Here is a 20,289-nt window from a genome sequence, read left to right on the forward strand (position 1 = left end):
GACAGATCGATGTTTCCTGTTTAATGTTGATGGTTGGGTTAGAGGAATCCGTGTCCTTCTGAAAAGAGGAACCCAAAGTAAATCGTTTCGATACATTTAAACTCGTGAGCACCAAAGAGGTGGGCCTATGGGTGGACTTCGAACTTTGTCAAAAACACTGAAACACTTCAAAACTATACATCATGCATGACAACAACATGCAGGAGAAACCGCTGGATTTTTCAAAACTATGCACATTTGGCAATTACAAGGAAGTCTGGAAGAAATACGGTTACATACGTAACTTGTCTGATGTGTTACAACAGGACTTCAGAAGGATTAAAGGTAGACTATGGTGTTGCCGACTGTTGCTTCAGCCCATTGCTTATCAATTTATTGAAAAAACATGTTGGACCAAATGGCTACGAAATATTTCTTGGAGAGGGAGAAACGGTGTCATAACATGACATCTTAAAACTCGTTGAAGAGTGACTCGTTTTCTATTATCGTATGCCAATGATCACAACGCTGCTTCTTACATGAAGGTGCAGTTTTACACTTATTGAAAATATAGCCATGGGTAAAATGATTCCATCCCATTTTTGACAGAAATAACTTACCTGGATCATGCTGCGGCCACTCTATATCCTGAATCGCTGGTGAGAAACTTCTGCCAGGATATCTCCACAAATGTGTATGGTAAGACTGTGAAAATAACCTACCTTTGTATTGCAAATATATTTGAGCTCTTACTACTAGTGAATTGCTCATGTATATATGTTCACAAGGTCACTCACTAGGTGAACATACGTGTCTAGCCTTGTAAACATTTCAGACACGAGCCTATGACACTATGTGATATTTTAATTTAACAGAATGTTTACTTCTGGACTTTGACATTGTCCCCCATAGGTAACCCTCACAGCCAAAACCCCAGCAGCAGACTAACATATGATACAGTGGAGCGTGTCAGAGACAGGTATCTTTATTGCCTTACATAGCAGACCTTCACACTGAATGTCTCAGCTAACTAGGATAAGTAGTGAGTAATAAGAAGTGAACACTCATTTTCAATGTCATTTTGCTATAATAGACTTGCAATTTATTTCAGGGTATTGCAGCATTTCAACACCACATCTGAGGAATACTCAGTGATTTTCACTTCTGGCTGTACAGCTGCACTCAAATTAGTGGCTGAGAGTTTTCCCTGGAGGTCTCCTACTGCAACAGAGGCAGGGGGCAGGAGTCAGTTCTGCTACCTGACTGACAACCATACCTCAGTGGTGGGCATCAGAGCAGTGACTTCAGCCCTGGGAGTAGTTACTCTCCCTGTCTCACCGCAGGAAGTGGAGACGAGAGCCAAAGATGGGCCACAGAATAAAGGCAATGGTTGCCAGACTCCACATCTTTTTTGTTATCCAGCTCAGAGCAACTTCTCAGGCAGAAAATATCCACTGAGTTATTTGAAAGGCATCAAGGCAAGGGAGCTCTACCCAGCAAGTGACTACCAAGGCTTGTGGTTTGTCCTGCTGGATGCTGCCTCCTATGTCAGTTGCTCTCACTTGGACTTGCAGGAGCACTCTGCTGACTTCATTCCCATCTCCTTCTACAAAATGTTTGGCTTCCCCACTGGTTTGGGGGCTCTGCTGGTTAGGAATGATTCTGCAGCCTTTCTGAGGAAGGGTTACTTTGGAGGGGGGACGGCTGCAGCCTACCTTGCAGGCGATGATTACTACGTGCAAACAACAAACATTTCTGACAGGTAGCAAATTAGATAAGTAAAACATTAAATCTGTGAGCATGATTTATGATGTTGGATATGTTTACAAACGGTTAAGTCTATTTCACTTTTTCTTGGTATAGGTTTGAAGATGGCACTCTATCTTTCCTGGACATAATTTCTTTAAATCATGGATTTGATGCTCTGCAGACAATAACAGGTATTGCAAAGCCATAACATGATCCATTATTCACACTAGATTTGTCATCTTGAGTACACAGTTAAACAGCAACCTTTTTATTTTACATTTTCTGCTTCAGGTGACATGGACAAGATCCAGATGCACACATTTGGTTTAGCACGCTATACCTACATGTTGCTATCCTGTCTTCACCATAACAATGGTAAACCAGTGGCACAGATATACACTGCCAGCGAGTTTGAGAGTCCAAGCACACAAGGACCAATCCTCAATTTCAACTTGATTGACTGTCACGGACATACCATTGGATACTCCCAGGTTAATTCAAGTGGTTCTGTTTTTATTCAGTGGCCCTAGACTGTATTTTACATTCAGATATTATCATCAAGTTTAGTCAACAAATACTGTATCTAGTTACAGTAAACATGAATGCTTACAAAAATGTAATTCCACTTTCTGATGCATTCCTCCGATATCTTATTCTGTTCAGGTCGAAAAGCTGGCGAGCCTTTTCAACATCCATGTGCGCACAGGTTGCTTCTGTAATATAGGTGCCTGTCAGCTTTTCCTTGGTACATCAGATCAAGAGGTGAAGAAAAACTTACAAGTGAGTCATGAAGTGTACCTTTTATGTACCTTTTACTTTAAGCAGGGGGGGGGGGAAGCTGTAGCCAGTTGTACTGTTGGAGAGACCAGTTACATTAAACATGATTGTGGTCATATTGTTTTCTTCACTGCATTGCAGGCGTGAACAGGCAAAATAACATGTTTATAATTATTCATACATTTAGGGGGGCCACAAGGGGGTCCAATCGTGTTGTGTCCAATCCAATAATTGTAAAATATTTCATATATTTTATAGATTATTATTATTTAATTCTGCTGTTTACCTCAAGGTTGGTCATGTGTGTGGAGATAACATAGACCTAGTGGATGGCCGACCAACAGGATCTGTACGTATTTCCTTTGGCTACATGTCAACCTTTCAAGACTGCAAGACCTTCCTGAAGTTTGTTGTAGACTGCTTTGTAGAGAAACCTGTAAAGGTGGATCAAAAGAGATGGAAAAGACTGAAATCAGCCACTTCCTTAGAAGACTCCAGTCCAGATCTGATTAGCAGAACAACTGAGGAGAAAGCTGGACATTTTCACAGAGGAGCGATACATGTCACTACAGAACCTTCGGTAAACACCTTTGAAGACAATGCCACAACCAAAGACACCAGCACCCATGGGAAGGGCCACACTCTGGTGACCATTTACATATATCCCATCAAATCCTGTGCAGCATTTCAGGTCTGTACGTTTTTCTTCTCTGTATTGTTTTCTGGGCAGTCGGTAAATCTTCCAGGGAGATTACAGTTATCTGGAACATTCAAAATTACATATCTTTCTGATTGCTAGATCCTTCAGATTGTATTTCAACAATTGCTTATTGCACTGACATTTTCTTCCAGTTGTCAAATGTTTGGTAACCAAATGCTAGTGACTTAACACTTTATCTGTCCAATTATTTTACTATTTACAAAGAGTTTTAAATTAATGAACAAGGTAAAGATAATGAAAAACTGAACATTTCATTCTAGGTTACTTATAAACAATAGAGTTAAGAAGTACTAATGTATTTTCAATGGACTTATTTCCTTCTAGTGTACAGCATGAGGTAATCAAGTCTTAACATGGAGTACAAGAGTGTACATCTTCAGTCCTTATATAGTGTACCATAACAATACTATCACTCATTATACACTTTAAGTCTCTACCATCTTCTAACTGTCTCTAGTTGGATGCTTTGTGCTATAGATATAGAACTAAGTAATGTCCACAAAATGACCTAAAACCTTAGCACTGCAGGTCCCAAGTGAGACCAAAATTCACACTAATAATGTGTATTGGGCTAGCTGTGTCGTCATGGAACTGTGTGTATCATTTGCAGGTCTGTGACTGGCCTATGGGACCTCAGGGGCTGCTTTATGACAGAGGCTGGATGGTGGTGAATGGGAATGGAGTCTGTCTGAGCCAGAAGAGGGAGGCACGCTTATGTCTTATTCATCCTCAAGTTCACCTTCCCTCAAACACACTCCACCTGCATGCCTCAGGTTAGATGGTACATTCTATTTTACAATGCTTTAGGAACAAAGATGGATTCAAATGATTAATTTTCTGTGTCAGAAAAGGGTTAGGGTTGTTTTTTGGTTCTAAGGTTTTTTGGTTCTAAGGAATGGATTCAATTTCCGTTCCCTTGAATATCCCCAATGAGACCCTCCAGAGAAATAAGGTTTGTCAAAGCAAAGTCTGTGGTGACAGGTGAGTTAGACTTTTTATCGTACAAGATTTTATAATAACTTTCAAGTCATTGCAGTTATACTGATCATTCCTCTACCCAAGGGTAAAGACAGTGGATTGTGGCGAGGAGGCAGCATCATGGCTATCAGAGTTCCTTGGACAGCCTTGTCGCCTCATTAGACAAAGTTCTGATGTCATTCGTGACATGAAAAATGGTCTTGAACAAGGTGCATTGAATTTGACAGTGTCTATAGAAATGTATCCGTTCAGTTATTCCCCTATGTCCTATGTAATTGATTTTGAAAATGATTTTGGCTTTCTACCCCTGCTATTAGGCATGCCTTCTGCCCTCTCATTGGTGAATGAAGCCCAGTATTTATTGATCAACCGTGCCAGTGTTGAGTTGCTTCTGAAACACATCACCAGCAGGTACAGAAATCAGTTCAATAGACTATGTTAAGGCAGACAATAATTAAAATAGAAACCTGTTTAATACATAGTTTGGTAAGCATCATAACTTATACTAATTTAGTAATAGTTTGTTTATCTGTTATGTGGTTTATTTTCACTGTGATACAGGCAGGAGGGCAGTGAGGACCATCCATCGTTCAATATCCAGCAGCTCATTGGTCGCTTCCGAGCTAATTTAGTAATTGATGGGATAGAACCCTTTGAAGAAGATGATTGGTCCCACTTGATTATTGGAAACACTAATTTTCAGGTGGGATTTCTTTTTAATTGGATCAGACCTCTGTGACTGATAAACAACAAAAAGGCTAATGACCATGCTTATGATTATCTTAAAGGTGGCAGGTCAATGTGGCAGGTGCCAGATGATTGGGGTTAATCAAGACACGGGTGCAAAGACCAAGGAACCTCTTCTGTCTCTCTCTGCATACCACAAGGGAAAGGTCCGAAAAAACACTATGATTCCTTCTCATACTTTGATAACTTGTCTCTTTTTGGCATAAATATTTTGTTCCATAAACTCATACTGTTCATTCTCTTCAGGTGACCTTTGGTGTTTACCTCAACCATCAATTACAGGAAAATCCCACTGAAGCCTATACTTTAACTATTGGTTCTTCTGTAATGCCTGAAATGTTAAAATAATGTTATTATTATTCTGTATTTTCTTCCACACTTTTGTAGTGTCGATATCGTCAGCGTTTGACAATATCGACACATTGTAATTGTTGTGTGTTGTTAATGTTAATTACACTTTAAATAGTTGTTAATGTTAATAAACCTTCATGTGATTACAGTCATACATCAATACGCTGTTTTAATGTGAAAAGTAGTAGAGCATACGTTTCATGTAGTTCTTTTCTTTTTTAAGTTAGCTAGAATGTTAATATTTCGTTATATCTCGAGTGAAGTAAACAAATTGACCGTACTCAAGTGTGCTTAGTCGTGTAATGCCATGCGAATGGAATACATTAAGATTTAGCCTATATTTAGGTCCTATGTAAGTGGCGAGTGTGTAAAGGTCCTATGTAACTGTGTAAAGGTGGACTCCAAAATGCCTCGGTACATATTATATGTAGGATCTTCAAATCACAAAGGACTACCTTAAACTTCCATCTATTCGAATTTGCATCATTTCCTTATTGGTTGATATTGATTCATTTGGGGTTGTAGGTGCAATGATCACGTCCCAAAGACGCAGACTACTTGTAGGCGTCTGAGTTTTAACTGTTGTAAAATTGTAGTTCACTGTTACAAATTAAGAAAAAAGCAGATAGTTGTTAGTTGCTGAAAAGTCAAAGCAAAATGAGGAAAAGGACCAGTGACCGTGACGATGTTTCCAAATCGTCAGGCTCCAAGGTCCAACCTGTGGAAGTTGCCTCATCAAGTGTGAAACTGTAAGTATGCTAAATACATGCTAGCTATTGTTTATAAGAAACAATGCACACAAAATGAATTAAAGTAAGTCAGCGAATATTTAATTTAGGAATAACGTCTTCTACCTCTCTCTCTCTCCCCAGCTCCAGCTGTTGGTTGTGGTTTAAAAGAGGTTTATTGGCACTTGTTGTTTTATACATTTCCGTGCCTTTTATGTTGCGACTATCCCCTGACTTTCTGACACATATAGTATATTCCCACAGAAGTAAGATTTTAAACGTCAGCCTGTCTATTAACATAATAAAATAAGAAGACGTAACTGAACCCACTGAGTTTTGCTCCTCTCTTTCAGTCAGGGTCCCATTCTTAACTGATCTCAGCCAACCTGCTGACCTTTCTCTAAATCATACTGTGAACCTGTACCTTTCACCTGAAGAAGGAGTATCACTGGGTGTATGGTGAGTTAGTAATTTGTTATGATGAGGCACATGGAGAGATTATGTGGTCCATCTTGCCTACTGCTAGGCTAATACATTTAAGTGAAATTTAATGTTGTATCAATTTGTCACCAGGTGTATGCTCTATTTGAATATTCAGGATGTAATCCATTTTCAATGTGTCATTTTACTCAGGCACACAGTTCCTGAAAATCAGTGGGAACAGGCTCAGGGGAAGGACTTGGACTGGTATCATAGCTCTTTGGGAGGTGGAAGTCCAATTGTTATTTATCTACATGGAAATGGAGGTACAAGGTATCAGGATGATTGTAGGCCTATTCTTTGCTAAACATACTGCATATGATGGACATTGCAATACATTTTCAGAAGACACTACAGGAATGATAATTAAGTTGTGTTCGTTACTTATACAACTGTTTGTGATCTTTGTTACCTATATCTGTGCTCATTGTGTTCATTCCAATAGGGCAGCAAGTCACCGTGTGGGACTAGCTAATGTAAGGGACTGCTTTTTACAAATCTCAGTTTTCTACTACATATTATAAGCCTACTATTTAAAAATAGGTGATTTATTCGCTGCTGTGTCCATAGGTTCTGAGTGCAGTAGGTTACCATGTTCTGGCTTTGGATTACAGAGGTTTGTGAATTAAATCTATTTAGTGAAGCTATTGTATGACGTAACATGTTTTTGCTTGGTTTGATACTCCAAGATATTTCAGATTTGTCGTGTCCTAGGGCTGCCACTCTACTATTTTTGACCTCTTCTTCTGGTGTTGGTTTCCATCTGACTGGCTGCCACCTTGTGGCCACATTATGTCATACATGAGTTGTGTAGCCATTGACATTGGAAATTCTGTCAGGATTTGGAGATTCCTCAGGGAAACCCACTGAAGCTGGACTGACTACTGATGTCCTTCATTTGTATCAGTGGGTGAAAGCTCACAGCGGTAGCAGTCTGGTCTTAATTTGGGGACATTCCCTTGGCACTGGGTCAGTGGTAATCAATTATTATATATTTTTTAGGCAAATGGATGATCAATGTTTTCTGGTTCTGTATTGAGAGCTTTTACACATTTTCCTTGAAAAGTCCTTTCCTGTAACCTTACCTTTTACGCATACTGAATTGGTAAAAATGAACAAAAAATAGATTGCCCTGGCTACCACTACTTGTGTCAATTAAATAAATAATCGAAAAGGGCCTGAAGTAACTTCCGCTAATGCACTTCCTTATCTTAATGCAGAGTGGCCACAAACACTGCAGTCAAACTAATGGAACATGGTAGGTACAGAAATTCTACTTCCGTTATGATTGGGGGGTTTTTCAGTTACAAAATGGAAAGCCATCACAATTTTTTTTTAAACAATACAAAACCAAACAAGTCATAAATTATCATAATATACATTTCCTGAATACTATTCTTCTGGTAGTGAGAATGTAATTACATTTTACATTTTAAAGGGGTGGTGGTTGATGGTGTGATTCTTGAGGGTGTATTCACAAATATTCGACAGCAAGGTGCCCATCATCCTTTCACCTGGGTGAGACACAGTATTTATATATGTATATATTTATAAAAATGTGTGTGTATATATATATATATATATAAATCTTATATATTATACTTATTCAATTATACATATATATACACTACCGTTCAAAAGTTTGGGGTCACTTAAAAATGTCCTTAGTTTTCAAAGAAAAGCACTGTTTTTTTCAATGAAGATAACGTTAAATTAATCAGAAATACACTATACATTGTTAATGTGGTAAATGACTATTCTAGGTGGAAACGTCTGGTTTTTAATGAAATATCTACATAGGTGTATAGAGGCCCATTTCCAGCAACTATTACTGTATGTGTTCGAATGGTACATTGTGTTTGCTAATTGCCTTAGAAGACTAATGGATGATTAGAAGGATTATAATTAGAATGTCAAAGGTCTGCAATGTTGTAATTGCTGCAAATGGAGCATTATTTGACGAAAGCAAAGTTTGAAGAACAAAATGTATATTTCAAATACAAATAATTATTTCTAATAATAATAATTAACCTTGTAAATGTCTTGAATATATTTTCTATTCATTTTGAAAGTTATTTGATACATAAAAGTGTGAGTTTTCATGGAAAACACGAAATTGTCTGGGTGACCCCAAACTTTTGAACGGTAGTGTATATTATATTAATACATAAATATGGGTTAAATAGGACTTGTTCCAATTCTAATATCATCTGTTTGTTAACATATTTTATATCTTTCCACCCTTAGTTTTACTGGAGGTTTCCAGGCTTTGATTACTTTTTTCTGGACACATTGTCAAAGAACAATGTTATCTTCCCTAATGATGAGAAGTAAGTAAATTGTACATTTTTATTCAAACACCGTCCATTTGCCTGTTTGAGAGGCACATATAGAAATCAATTCCATATATGATCCATATACCATAACATGCACCATTTAAAATATTGTAGAAACCTGAGGAAACGGTCATGCTATTTGTTGACAGTCTGTGCTGATTAGCGCAAGGGTTTATGGGGCTGTTAGTTTTCATTTAATTATGTTTTCATAATGCTGTGTTCATGTTTTAGTCATTGTTGTGTTTCATGTTGTATGGGTTTTGGTATTTGTATGTCTAGGACAGTGTGGAGGACTTTTTTGTAATGTCACCATGACCTAGTTTGGGATGGGAATTGATGACATCTGGTCAGTTTACCGGTTGAAAGTGTTAATAAAGTGTTAATAAACAGCAATCCTGTCGTTTTAAGGCATACATGTTTTGCTTAGAAAAAACTGACATCTCCGTCCGCATGATTGCTTCATGCCAGTTTGTCACAATATATATAATTCTTTATTCACCCTGACTTTGAAAATAATTATATATTTTTTTTGTATAATAATATTTGTATCACAGTTGGGCTTCTGTCTTTCTGCAGTTTAAAAAAAATCCTTAGTCCTCTATTAATTCTTCATGCGGAAGATGATCACATAGTCCCTATCCACATGGCTGAGAAGGTAAGATGAACATTTATCAGCAAAGTCTTTATTTTTGTCTTCTATCTGTTCATGTTTATAATAAGCATAATTCTGAAGCTGAATTACCCTCTCTTCAAATTAAACTCTCATATATATATATATATAAAACTCTTAAATTGTCTAACTTCACAACTGCTACTTTTTACACTCCTTTAAAGCTGTATCAAATAGCGCAGAGTAACCAGAACTTAAAGAATCAAGTCAAAATGGTACCATTTAGTGGATCCCTTGGGTATAAGCACAATGGATTATACAAAGACCTTCACCTGCCAGACATAATTCGGTGAGAAAATGTTAAAGTTTGAAGTGGTTATTTTAATGCTATGCATTCCTAAAATGTACGTAACTGTTTATCCTTTTCACAACAGGGAATTTGTTCTGTCACTGCACCAGTAATTCACCAGTGAATACACAAGACTCATCAGACATCACGATTCAGGTGATTTCAGGACACTGCCTGTGAAATATTGCTGCACGATTTTAGACTACTAGGCAACCCCTATGTATCAGTGTCATTGATCACCAGATTACAAACTTTTAGTAGTCAACAAGTTACAGCCCTGAAAGCATTCGGATTAAATGTATTATTATGCTGTGTAAATATGGCTGAGAATAACATTATGGTAAAACTGCAACCCTCTTCTAATGTTTAAGGAGTTTGATGTGTCTGGATTAAATACCCCAAAATAATTAAAGTGTCCTTTAAAAAAATAACTTATCATTACTCTTTTTCTGAGAGAATGTCTGACTCAAGGAATTTATATATCTTATGAAGTTCTGTAGAGTTACTGTTTCCGGTCTTGATCACTGGAAAACTCGGTTTTCAAACATTGCTATATACATAATCAACCTATTTGTTGTGGCGTGAGTTAAGTCCGGTTTCATAAAATCACTTTACCAAAGGTAAAACGATGTAGTTCAAGCAATCAGATGACGTGGCTGAAGGTGGCGGACAGCGCAGCACACTAGTTCCAAAATTCAACAGTTGCTCAACGTTTTTTCCTTTGGTTGGAGGAGACATACCATGTGACATAATTTCATCAATCAGGAGTGGGTGCGATTGTAAAGTGTGAGGCATTTACGCCATATGCGTCTGCAAGCATCCTAAAAAACTGCCACTGTCATACAACCAGGAAGAAGGTGGGATAGCCCTAACAAAGCTAACATCCCAAATCCGTGTAAACTTTCCCAGAAAATGATGGGGTCTTCCAGATGGAAGATTGCAGTGATGGTCTTTGTCTCTATTGCGGGGCTATTAATGCCGGTCGAATCTGATGAACACGAACACACGGTAAGAACATTTGAGGCCGATTGCAAATGTGAAGCCTTGCGTGTGCCGAAAATAATGGTCAGTTTTAGCTATAGTTAGCTACAGGAACTCGCTTGATTGTGATACTAGCATAAGTATCGGAATATAGCCAGCTATAGCAATGCAATTGGTGACTTGTCACATCCTACGTCTACGAAGAGTCAGTGGAAACAGTTCTGCCCTTACTGATTTGTTAGCAAGCTAGCGAGTCGCGTTAGCTAGACAGTACCTCGGTCGGGTTACTGTAGCGGTAGCTAGCTAACGACAATGTTAGCTAACTAGCTAGCACTGACAGGTAGAACGCAAGGATTTCGGAATCATCACAGATTTAACCAGATGCATGCACATACTCACTTGTAGTTGCTTTAGCTACTGTATATGGTTTAAATGTTGTCATTTAACCAACTTGTTACGTTAGTGGGCATAAGCAAACTACTGTAATTAGCAAGCGCACAATGTGAACGTCAGTGCAAGAAAGCAGCCAGGCGTTCGGGTCTTCGGGCCTCCCTCTCCAAAGCCACTGCAGAAGACCAATATAAATACATTAAAGTTGTGTTGTGTGAGGAAGTTGAGTGCTTGTAACGGTGGTAGCTTTACACACGATCGTCTGTGTATGACGTGTAGCCACAGCAACATCAATCTCCTATCAGGTTTGTCAAGACAAGTTTGTGTAGCGACTTTACAGGTTGCTTGCTAGCTGCAGAAGACCTAGCACTACAGTATTCGGCGATCCAATGTTAAATTTTCTATCGTGACCTGTACTGATAAAAACCAGGCAATGTCAGAAAATTGTAGTTGCATAGCCCTTGTAATCACTTTACTTAAAGACAATTTTGTGTTTACATACAGTGAATACACGTTTACGTATTTGACAATATTATACATAACAATTCTGTAGCTAGTCTACCAGTGAATGTGTGTTCAACAACAACTTCATTTTGTGTTGACATACTGTACATTTGAAACATTTATAATTACCTAAAAAAGTTCCCAGTATGCAAATCAAGCCAAGGAAATAGTTTTGTCTGAATTTGTATGCTATAGTTATTATGGATTGAATAATGTCTTCAAGCTTTATGGAACCAGAAAGACAAGTGAAAAGGGTGCAGCATGTGTAGAGCTATGTATTTAATGTTTTCTTTTTTCAACAGTACATAGATAAAGAAGAGGTGGTTCTATGGATGAATACAGTGGGGCCTTACCATAACAGACAAGAGACATACAAGTATTTCTCCCTACCCTTCTGTGTGGGCACTAAAAAAACCATTAGCCATTACCATGAAACACTCGGAGAGGCGCTGCAGGGAGTGGAGTTGGAATTCAGTGGGTTAGACATCAAATTCAAAGGTATCTAATTTTCCACCATGAAGTCAGTCTTTACAGACTTACAGTAGATGTATTAACATGTCTTATACATAAAACAATTATTGGAATCCATTCTGTGGGCACAAGATTTCTTATTTATATGCAGTGTGCTATTTTGTGTATTACCTTATACCACTGTTTTTCTCAACAGATGAAGTCATGCAAACCACATACTGTGAAATTGAGCTGGACAGAGAGAAACGGGATGCTTTTGTGTATGCTATCAAGAACCATTACTGGTACCAAATGTACATTGATGACCTACCTATTTGGGGTGAGTGATGTTGGATTACAGGCCTGTAAAGTTACAACTTACCGTTCTAAGTTTTAACACTCCTTGTATGCTCTTGTATGATCTTATCTTAACCTTTTTTTGCTAGTGGTTGACATAGAACATTGATGACCATGATACTGGTGGTTCTTGTGTAAAGCTGATTTAGCAATGGTAATGAATATGAGTAATTTTCTTTTCTAGATTTTTAAAGTAGGATTTGACTATGTATGTTCCCGTTTACATGGTACAGTTTCTTGCATTCATCATTTAACATACCAGTGCCTCATTCTCCAAATATTTCTGATTTTTTTAAAAACTTTTAGACAAAGTAAATCAAAAGCCATGACCAATAACTCTTACATTTATATAGGTTCATCTGTTATAGGGTTGGGTATTGTTCAAATTGTATCTATTGAAATTCTGGTTTAAGAAAATGAAAAAATACCTCAGACAGATTAGTTTAAACAATTTTGCCTTTTTGTGCCCCATTTTGCCATTTTTGTTTCCTTTTGTCTGGTGATCATTTAATGGAGAGGCAGTAGTAGGCTAGATACTTTTTGGCTTTATATTTGAGCTGGAAAGTCAACCAATCAGCCTGTAGCCAATTGAAAGGCTCAACTGGGGGAGAACAAGTGACAGTGCGGAAGAAACCTCTTGCAAATTAGCAATTTTCCAATTTGGGAATTAGGAACCGGTTCTAAAATTGAACCAGTTCCAAACCGGTTCTAAAATAGAACCGGTTCTCGATACCCAACTCTAATCTGTTATTGAACCGGATGTTTGTGAACTGAAGGTGGGTCTAGAGGCATTTGTCTAGTTATTACATACAATTGGAATTCAGTACTTCCTTATGGCTTACTCACTGAGAATCAATATAGACTTTGGCCCTAAATCCAGTTGCTGTGTTTTATACTAGCACCTTGCTATTACCAGTTTACTCAGCATTGACCGTGTTGCAGGAATTGTCGGAGAGGCAGATGAAAATGGAGAAGACCATTACTTGTGGACTTACAAGAAACTGGAGATTGGCTTCAATGGAAATAGAATTGTTGATGTCAACTTGACCAGTGAGGGCAAAGTCAAGCTTGTTCCAAACACAAGAATTGCTATGTCTTATTCTGTAAGTGTTGTTATATTTCATATTCATTGTGTAAAATGGGATGGTACCACATGGCAAGAAGTCACAACCATCCATCTCATCATAGGTGAAGTGGAAGAAGTCAGACGTGAAGTTTGAGGACCGGTTTGACAAATACCTTGATCCATCCTTTTTCCAGCACAGAGTAAGTTGCTTTTTCACAGTGACATGTATGTAGATCCTCAACATGACAAATATCTGCGCCGCTGGGAAATCTAGGAAGGGTTTTGATATGTTCTGTATGTTAATAAGATTTGTAATGTATTCTTCATTCATTAATTTATTATATAGATTCACTGGTTTTCCATCTTCAACTCCTTCATGATGGTGATTTTCTTGGTGGGCCTGGTATCCATGATCCTGATGAGAACGCTCAGGAAAGACTATGCCAGATACAGCAAGGAGGAGGAGATGGATGACATGGTATCTGTGTTTTTTTATAAACAGTACTGATGATTGCATATTATTTGCAGTAACAATGTCAAATCTTTCTGTGTGTCATTGGTCTTCGATATAACCTGATGGTATAACTTTGTACCATAGGACCGGGACTTAGGAGATGAGTATGGGTGGAAGCAGGTCCATGGAGATGTGTTCAGACCCTCCAGCCACCCCATGATCTTCTCCTCCCTCATTGGCTCCGGCTGCCAGATCTTCTCCGTCTCCTTCATCGTCATCCTCGTGGCCATGATTGAGGATCTGTACACAGAGTGAGTCATAAAAACAATGGATCAAAACCTTATGGATGCTGTATCTTACTCCTTACTCTTGTATGAACCCTGTGACCATTTATCTCTGCAGGAGAGGATCCATGCTGAGCACAGCCATATTTGTCTATGCCGCCACCTCTCCAGTGAATGGATACTTTGGTGGAAGTTTGTATGCAAAACAAGGAGGTGAGTTGGTTTCATATTAGTTCTGACGTGCCAAACCTCCACTTTCCTTTGAAAACAGGACAGTTCACACCCAATTAAGTGGACCTAACACCTTATATATTCATGTCATCGTGTAGGCAGGCGATGGATTAAACAGATGTTTATTGGAGCCTTCCTGATCCCAGCCATGGTGTGTGGGACAGCCTTCTTCATCAACTTCATTGCCATCTACTACCATGCCTCCCGAGCCATCCCCTTTGGTACTATGGTGAGTATTAAAAGTAAAACCCCTCCAGTTATGACTATTGCACAAACTGCAGGAAGCCCATTTAAATGAACCAATCCAGGAAAAGTCAACGTGGAATATTCACCAAACATTTAGAGGAGTATTTCCTCGATGCTCTCATCAATTTATCTGGTACTTTTTTCCCTTCAGATTGCTGTTTGCTGCATCTGCTTCTTTGTAATTCTGCCACTAAACCTTGTGGGAACCATTCTGGGAAGAAATTTGTCGGGCCAGCCTAACTTTCCCTGTCGAGTTAATGCTGTGCCCAGACCGATCCCAGAGAAGAAATGGTACGAACATACTGACAAGACATGTTGTCATTTGTTTGAGTTTTTGTTTCATTCAAACTTTAATCTCAAATAATTTTATATTCATGAGATATGACCTTTATTCTTTTATTGAACGTATATATGACTATAAATGACAGGCCACATCTTCCATGTAATTTTCAGGTCATATGAATGCAGCTTTGACTTTTAATAAATTCAGGTTGCATATGTATGCAAAACTAAATTGTGGTCAATAAGAAATGAACACATTTTTTCCAGGTTCATGGAGCCGGCTGTCATTGTCTGCCTTGGAGGAATCCTCCCATTCGGTTCCATTTTCATTGAAATGTAAGCCAGTCCTACACCTGTCAATAGGCTATGCAATTCCCAACATTTACAGTATATTAGACATTACATAAAGAAATATATATATTTTTTCTGCTCACCTTTCAGGTACTTCATCTTCACCTCATTCTGGGCCTACAAGATTTACTATGTGTACGGGTTCATGATGCTGGTCCTGGTGATCCTGTGCATCGTGACTGTGTGTGTAACCATTGTCTGCACATACTTTCTCCTCAATGCTGAAGACTACAGGTGGTGAGTAAAGGATCATAATTAGTCCATTTGCTTGTCCCACTATATTGAAGTTGGCACTGCTATGTGCAGATTAATATCAATTCATCCAATAGAGTATTGTGTGTCTTGCAATTGAATGTTCTGTGTCTTTTTGTTACAGGCAATGGACAAGTTTCCTCTCTGCTGCATCCACTGCTGTTTATGTTTACATGTACTCCTTTTACTACTACTTCTTCAAAACTAAGTGAGTTCAACTGAATTTCCCCTTATTTCTTGCATGAAAATTAGTTATTTCATGTTTGCACTGTTAAAGCAAATATTCTGGCTGTTGGAAAAATTATATTCAATCCCAGTGTTTTATTTTAACTGTAGTTATTGTTGTCTGTAACTAACCACTAAATCCTGCCTGGCTGTTTCAGGATGTATGGTCTGTTCCAGACATCCTTCTACTTTGGCTACATGGCTGTGTTCAGCACTTCCCTGGGAATCATGTGTGGTGAGTTCTGTGGACCCTTATTCACTTAATTTCAGGCCCCCAGCCTGGCAGGGATGTGCCAAGTATTATAGCTGCATTCATGATTAGTATTCATGTCTGGGGCTTTGGAGTGTTTTCACTAACTAAAATATTTTTGGTGACTCTAGAAATCACAATGTACCTTACTTTTTCAGGGGCTGTTGGGTATATGGGAACAAGTGCCTTTGTGAGGAAGATCTACACAAATGTGAAAATTGACTAAGAAGCAAGTTACCACAGAGATCCATGGATCAGCCTAAGAGCTTTTCCCAACTGAAGCCGAGGGCACAAGTAATTTTTTTGTTTGCAGGAAGAGATTGTGCTATCTCACTTTGTAAAAATGTAGTTTTCCATTTTCTGAATGAATTTCAATGTTGCAAAATGAAATCCACCTTGATAAACAAGAGTACATTTGCAGACAATACATTAACTTTGGTTCTGTTTTTATCAACTTCTTTCAAACAATATTGTGGAGAAAATGTAACATGGCTTCTTAAATCTTTCAAACTCAGTCCCACCCAACACCGAGAACACAGATCTTTATTGATGGTATAGTCTAGCTCTCTTCAGTGAAGAGGCCGAAGTGTATAGAAAGCCTTTGTTCTATTGTATTAGAATATTGGAAAGGTGGGTTTGTGTCCACGCTCTGATTTGATTCTATTTTGTATTACGGAGTCACTCAGAGTTCCGTGTTGTTCATGTATGTTGGTCTCCACATACAGCTACACCTATTCATAAAATGTTCATCCATGGTAAATCTGGATGTTACCTGCAGAGTAGACACTATTTCCATATACTGACAATTATATCTTAGTTCCCAAATACAGTAGTGGACATCCATCCCACCTAAGGACAAATATTTTAGCTCTGTTGTAGTTAACTGTACAAATAAAAAGAAGTAAACCAGTAAAAACAGGATCAATGCTTTTGAGGTACAGTTTAAATGACAGATTGTTTTAAATGGATGTTTGATGTGATCCAATCCCTGTTTAGTCTTATGTTTTCTTAATGTTTGGGTTTGAATGAAGTCTACTTGTAAAGATAATATATGGATAGGGGGAAATGTGTATATAACCTTAATAATGTACCTTTTAGATGTAGATCCCAAATGTATTTTGGTTGTACAGATTTACTACAGGGTGTTTTTTTTAATGAATCATTCAGTTATAAACAAAAAAGATTTTGGTTTGGTGCGTTGGGGATGGGGCGGGTGGCACTCTTTCATCTTGCCTGAACTTGCATGAACCTCTCATTAAATTGTATTTTCTTTGCCAGTTATAGTTTAGTTTTTTTTTTTATTCCCCTGGTGCGTGCATCTCTTGTGCTCTAGCAGGTTCAGAAATTAAAGGCAAGTTTTGTTGACTTTGCTCTGCTTGCAGAAGAGGTGTATTGACACTTCTGTCATTTTGGTTATGTATTTTATTTAAAGCTTTAAAAGGCTTTCCATTTTTGGTCAGCTGTTTTCTCATCTTTTGTTACCATAAACTGAAACATTATTGTGAATGTCAGATGGAATGAGGCAGTTGCTGAATTTCTGCAAACATACTGTACAAAATTAAATTTATGTACACTTAACTAGATGTTTTCATAGCTACATACAGTGCTGCAGAGTGTTAAAAGCTTTTTTCCATTTTGTTGTGTAAATACAGTATGTTCCTTGTATGAGAAGTGGCAATGCCTTTTTTTCTAATTTCAATTTTTCCCCTCACTGAAGTTGATTTTGGCACCTCCCATGTACCGTATGTCTGGCATTTTGAACCTGCATATTAACTTGCTGTAAAAAATAAACAAAATAAACTTGTTTATGTACAGGGGTTATTTAGGCCTGGTTTATTAATGAATGTTATCAGGCACAGAATGTTTGAACCAGTCCATTTTTTATAATTTTTTTTCTTTACAAGCCAGACTGTAAGACACTAGGGGGAGGGTAGAGACATTGTATGGTCATATTTTGAAGAACAGAATTAAACGGCTGTGATATATAAATATTTCATAATATAATTCCATGTAAGAGGTCTGCATATACAATTTAGACCATAATCTGAAATCTAACAATGCATCTCAATTTGCTTGGATCTATAAAGAACCTAACATGTATATAACTATTACAGACTACTGAAGTCTCAGCATTCACCCACTGATAACCAGAAGAATGAGTGTAACTTAGCCAAATGACTCAAAAGTCATATATATTTGCATACAAGTAGCAAGTCTTGCACTGAAAACCTGAATTAAATTAAAAAAAGGTGCCGGTTGCTCCTGCTAGGATGAAGATGTCACAAAATGCAATGTATCATTCTAAATGTATTTCGGTCCACATTTGATTTCAGTTGTGGGATGGGTGTCTAGTTAACTTTTTCAAAGTACTCCTTGGAACCATCAGGGGTGGGCTTGATCTGAAAGACACATGAAACAATATTGTAAAATGGTTTTCAATTTGTGTAAGGCTGTGGCAGAATAGCGGCTGTAGGTCAGGTGTGTTCTCACCGTGGGGGAGTCTGGAGTCCAACTTGCTGGGCACACTTCACCATGGGTCTCCACGAACTGGAAGGCCTTCACCAGACGGAGGGTCTCCTCTACACAGCGGCCTACCGGCAGGTCATTCACACTCATGTGCTTCACCACACCGTTAGGGTCAATGATGAACAGACCCCTAATAAGAAAAATGCAAGTTTCATCAGAATGTGAATCTATTGTTGAAACATTAACTTAAATTGCATCAAGCTACATGCTCTACCTCAGTGCAATGCCTGGACCCTCTAGAAGAACTCCATAGTCTCTTGAAACCTGTTTGGTGAGGTCTGCCAGCAGAGGGATGTGGATGTGACCCAAGCCTCCAGTCTTCAGATGGAAAAATGACCGATTAGAGAAATACTGTTGACATTTAAGTAATTTGAATTTTCAACACGTACCAATCTAAGCTCTGTCTCCTCTAATGCTGTGAGATGTGTGTGAGGGTGAAAAGTAAGCACCATTCTGCTTCTATCAACCAATATGTCTGCCATTTAGGGTTTGATGATGGACTAGTTCTCAACATACCTTACGTGGGGTGTTTATCCATGCAAGGTGAGTGAAGTGGGAGTCCACAGACACACCCACAACTTCACAGTTGATGTCATGGAACTCATTGGCCTTGTCACTAAATGAGATGATCTCTGTCGGGCAGACAAATGTGCTGAAACAGAAAAAAGCACCAATGATCATACACAAATATACACAGACATCACGCACTTCTACAGATAAGTCGACAGCACTCACAAATCGAGGGGGTAAAAGAAAAGGACCAGGTATTTGCCCTTGAAGTCATCTAGGCTCATCTCCTTGAACTCTCCATTGTGGACAGCTGTTGCTTTGAAATGGGGTGCATGCTGAGTGACAGCTGGAGCCCACCTGGAAGCGACTAAAGGAAAGATCAAACCAAAAGAGTAATCACTCGCAGGCCTACTTCTCTAGCAATATACTAGTTTATAAATATACGTATACATTTAAAAATGAATGTGTCATTACATGTGGGACATTGTTTGCAGCTGTCATTCCATACTTACTGGTTGAAAAACTGGCTTTTTTAAGAACAGGAAAACTAAGACTTCCTGCGGTACCATTTACTAATGATGTTCCATGTGGACAGGTGCCGACTTTAACTCCTGTAGCAACCCTTGCCTAACGCCATGAGTGACACAGATATTGCATTATTGTCGAGCATTACTTTGATGGCCAGACTGTTTCTAAATGTTATCTTGCAGACTGTATACCGAACAATGTGTATTTATATTTTTTTTACTGGGACACAAATTAGAAGCGGAATTAATTCAACTATCTTACTGCTTACTAGCATTATATTCGCTGCCTGCCATTATGCTAAACTTGACTCCGTTAACAAGTAATCGTTGAATGGAGCTAGATATGCGTAAACATCTAATATCATACGCAACCAAAATCAACTGTGACAATTACAAATGATAACAGTAATTGTTACTTCAAAATCTACTTTCTGATGACGACGAGAACTTACAGAGGTCCTCAGTAATCTTCCAATGGTGGCTGCCATTTTCTGCTATGACAAGAAGAAGAGTTTAATGGAGTTTTACACATCATACACTTGGTTTGCGCAGAGGGTTGTTGAATAACATTCCTATTTTAAAACTGCGCAACTTGTAT

General features: G+C 38.3%; 4 protein-coding genes across 5 annotated transcripts; 3 read left to right on the forward strand and 1 right to left on the reverse strand.

The window, feature by feature from the left end:
• Positions 1 to 101: 101 nt before the first annotated feature.
• mocos (molybdenum cofactor sulfurase) lies at positions 102 to 5,586 on the forward strand. The gene is made up of 15 exons (XM_062463938.1): positions 102 to 324; positions 589 to 678; positions 892 to 958; positions 1,091 to 1,741; positions 1,843 to 1,919; positions 2,020 to 2,219; positions 2,392 to 2,508; positions 2,798 to 3,196; positions 3,837 to 3,999; positions 4,120 to 4,207; positions 4,289 to 4,413; positions 4,522 to 4,615; positions 4,766 to 4,907; positions 4,993 to 5,097; positions 5,198 to 5,586. The coding sequence occupies exons 1-15, from the start codon at positions 183 to 185 to the stop codon at positions 5,297 to 5,299; spliced, it is 2,562 nt and encodes an 853-aa protein (XP_062319922.1). The 5' UTR covers positions 102 to 182; the 3' UTR covers positions 5,300 to 5,586.
• A 212-nt stretch (positions 5,587 to 5,798) lies between these two features.
• On the forward strand, positions 5,799 to 10,236 carry si:ch211-117n7.7 (Monoacylglycerol lipase ABHD12-like). Of its 2 annotated transcripts, XM_062463940.1 has the most exons (14): positions 5,799 to 6,051; positions 6,175 to 6,296; positions 6,384 to 6,489; positions 6,664 to 6,783; positions 6,956 to 6,986; positions 7,081 to 7,126; positions 7,350 to 7,479; positions 7,731 to 7,768; positions 7,949 to 8,028; positions 8,758 to 8,840; positions 9,423 to 9,501; positions 9,681 to 9,805; positions 9,891 to 9,960; positions 10,177 to 10,236. In XM_062463940.1, the coding sequence occupies exons 1-13, from the start codon at positions 5,960 to 5,962 to the stop codon at positions 9,916 to 9,918; spliced, it is 1,080 nt and encodes a 359-aa protein (XP_062319924.1). In that variant the 5' UTR covers positions 5,799 to 5,959; the 3' UTR covers positions 9,919 to 9,960; positions 10,177 to 10,236. The 2 variants fall into 2 exon arrangements, with proteins under 2 accessions (XP_062319924.1, XP_062319923.1); XM_062463939.1 differs by lacking the exon at positions 10,177 to 10,236 and having other exon boundaries at positions 9,891 to 10,052.
• A 380-nt stretch (positions 10,237 to 10,616) lies between these two features.
• On the forward strand, positions 10,617 to 17,942 carry tm9sf3 (transmembrane 9 superfamily member 3). The gene is made up of 15 exons (XM_062463942.1): positions 10,617 to 10,813; positions 11,983 to 12,178; positions 12,348 to 12,470; positions 13,430 to 13,590; positions 13,676 to 13,753; positions 13,900 to 14,031; positions 14,152 to 14,318; positions 14,410 to 14,504; positions 14,621 to 14,751; positions 14,920 to 15,059; positions 15,318 to 15,386; positions 15,492 to 15,638; positions 15,778 to 15,861; positions 16,037 to 16,113; positions 16,287 to 17,942. The coding sequence occupies exons 1-15, from the start codon at positions 10,718 to 10,720 to the stop codon at positions 16,352 to 16,354; spliced, it is 1,764 nt and encodes a 587-aa protein (XP_062319926.1). The 5' UTR covers positions 10,617 to 10,717; the 3' UTR covers positions 16,355 to 17,942.
• A 167-nt stretch (positions 17,943 to 18,109) lies between these two features.
• Positions 18,110 to 20,280, reverse strand: prdx3 (peroxiredoxin 3). The gene is made up of 7 exons (XM_062463946.1): positions 20,144 to 20,280; positions 19,677 to 19,791; positions 19,390 to 19,531; positions 19,171 to 19,306; positions 18,869 to 18,972; positions 18,619 to 18,784; positions 18,110 to 18,527 (listed from the first exon to the last, which is right to left on the reverse strand). The coding sequence occupies exons 1-7, from the start codon at positions 20,177 to 20,179 to the stop codon at positions 18,477 to 18,479; spliced, it is 750 nt and encodes a 249-aa protein (XP_062319930.1). The 5' UTR covers positions 20,180 to 20,280; the 3' UTR covers positions 18,110 to 18,476.
• Positions 20,281 to 20,289: the final 9 nt, after the last annotated feature.

The sequence above is a fragment of the Osmerus eperlanus genome, chromosome 6, assembly GCF_963692335.1.
Source record: "Osmerus eperlanus chromosome 6, fOsmEpe2.1, whole genome shotgun sequence".
Lineage (NCBI taxonomy): Eukaryota > Metazoa > Chordata > Actinopteri > Osmeriformes > Osmeridae > Osmerus > Osmerus eperlanus.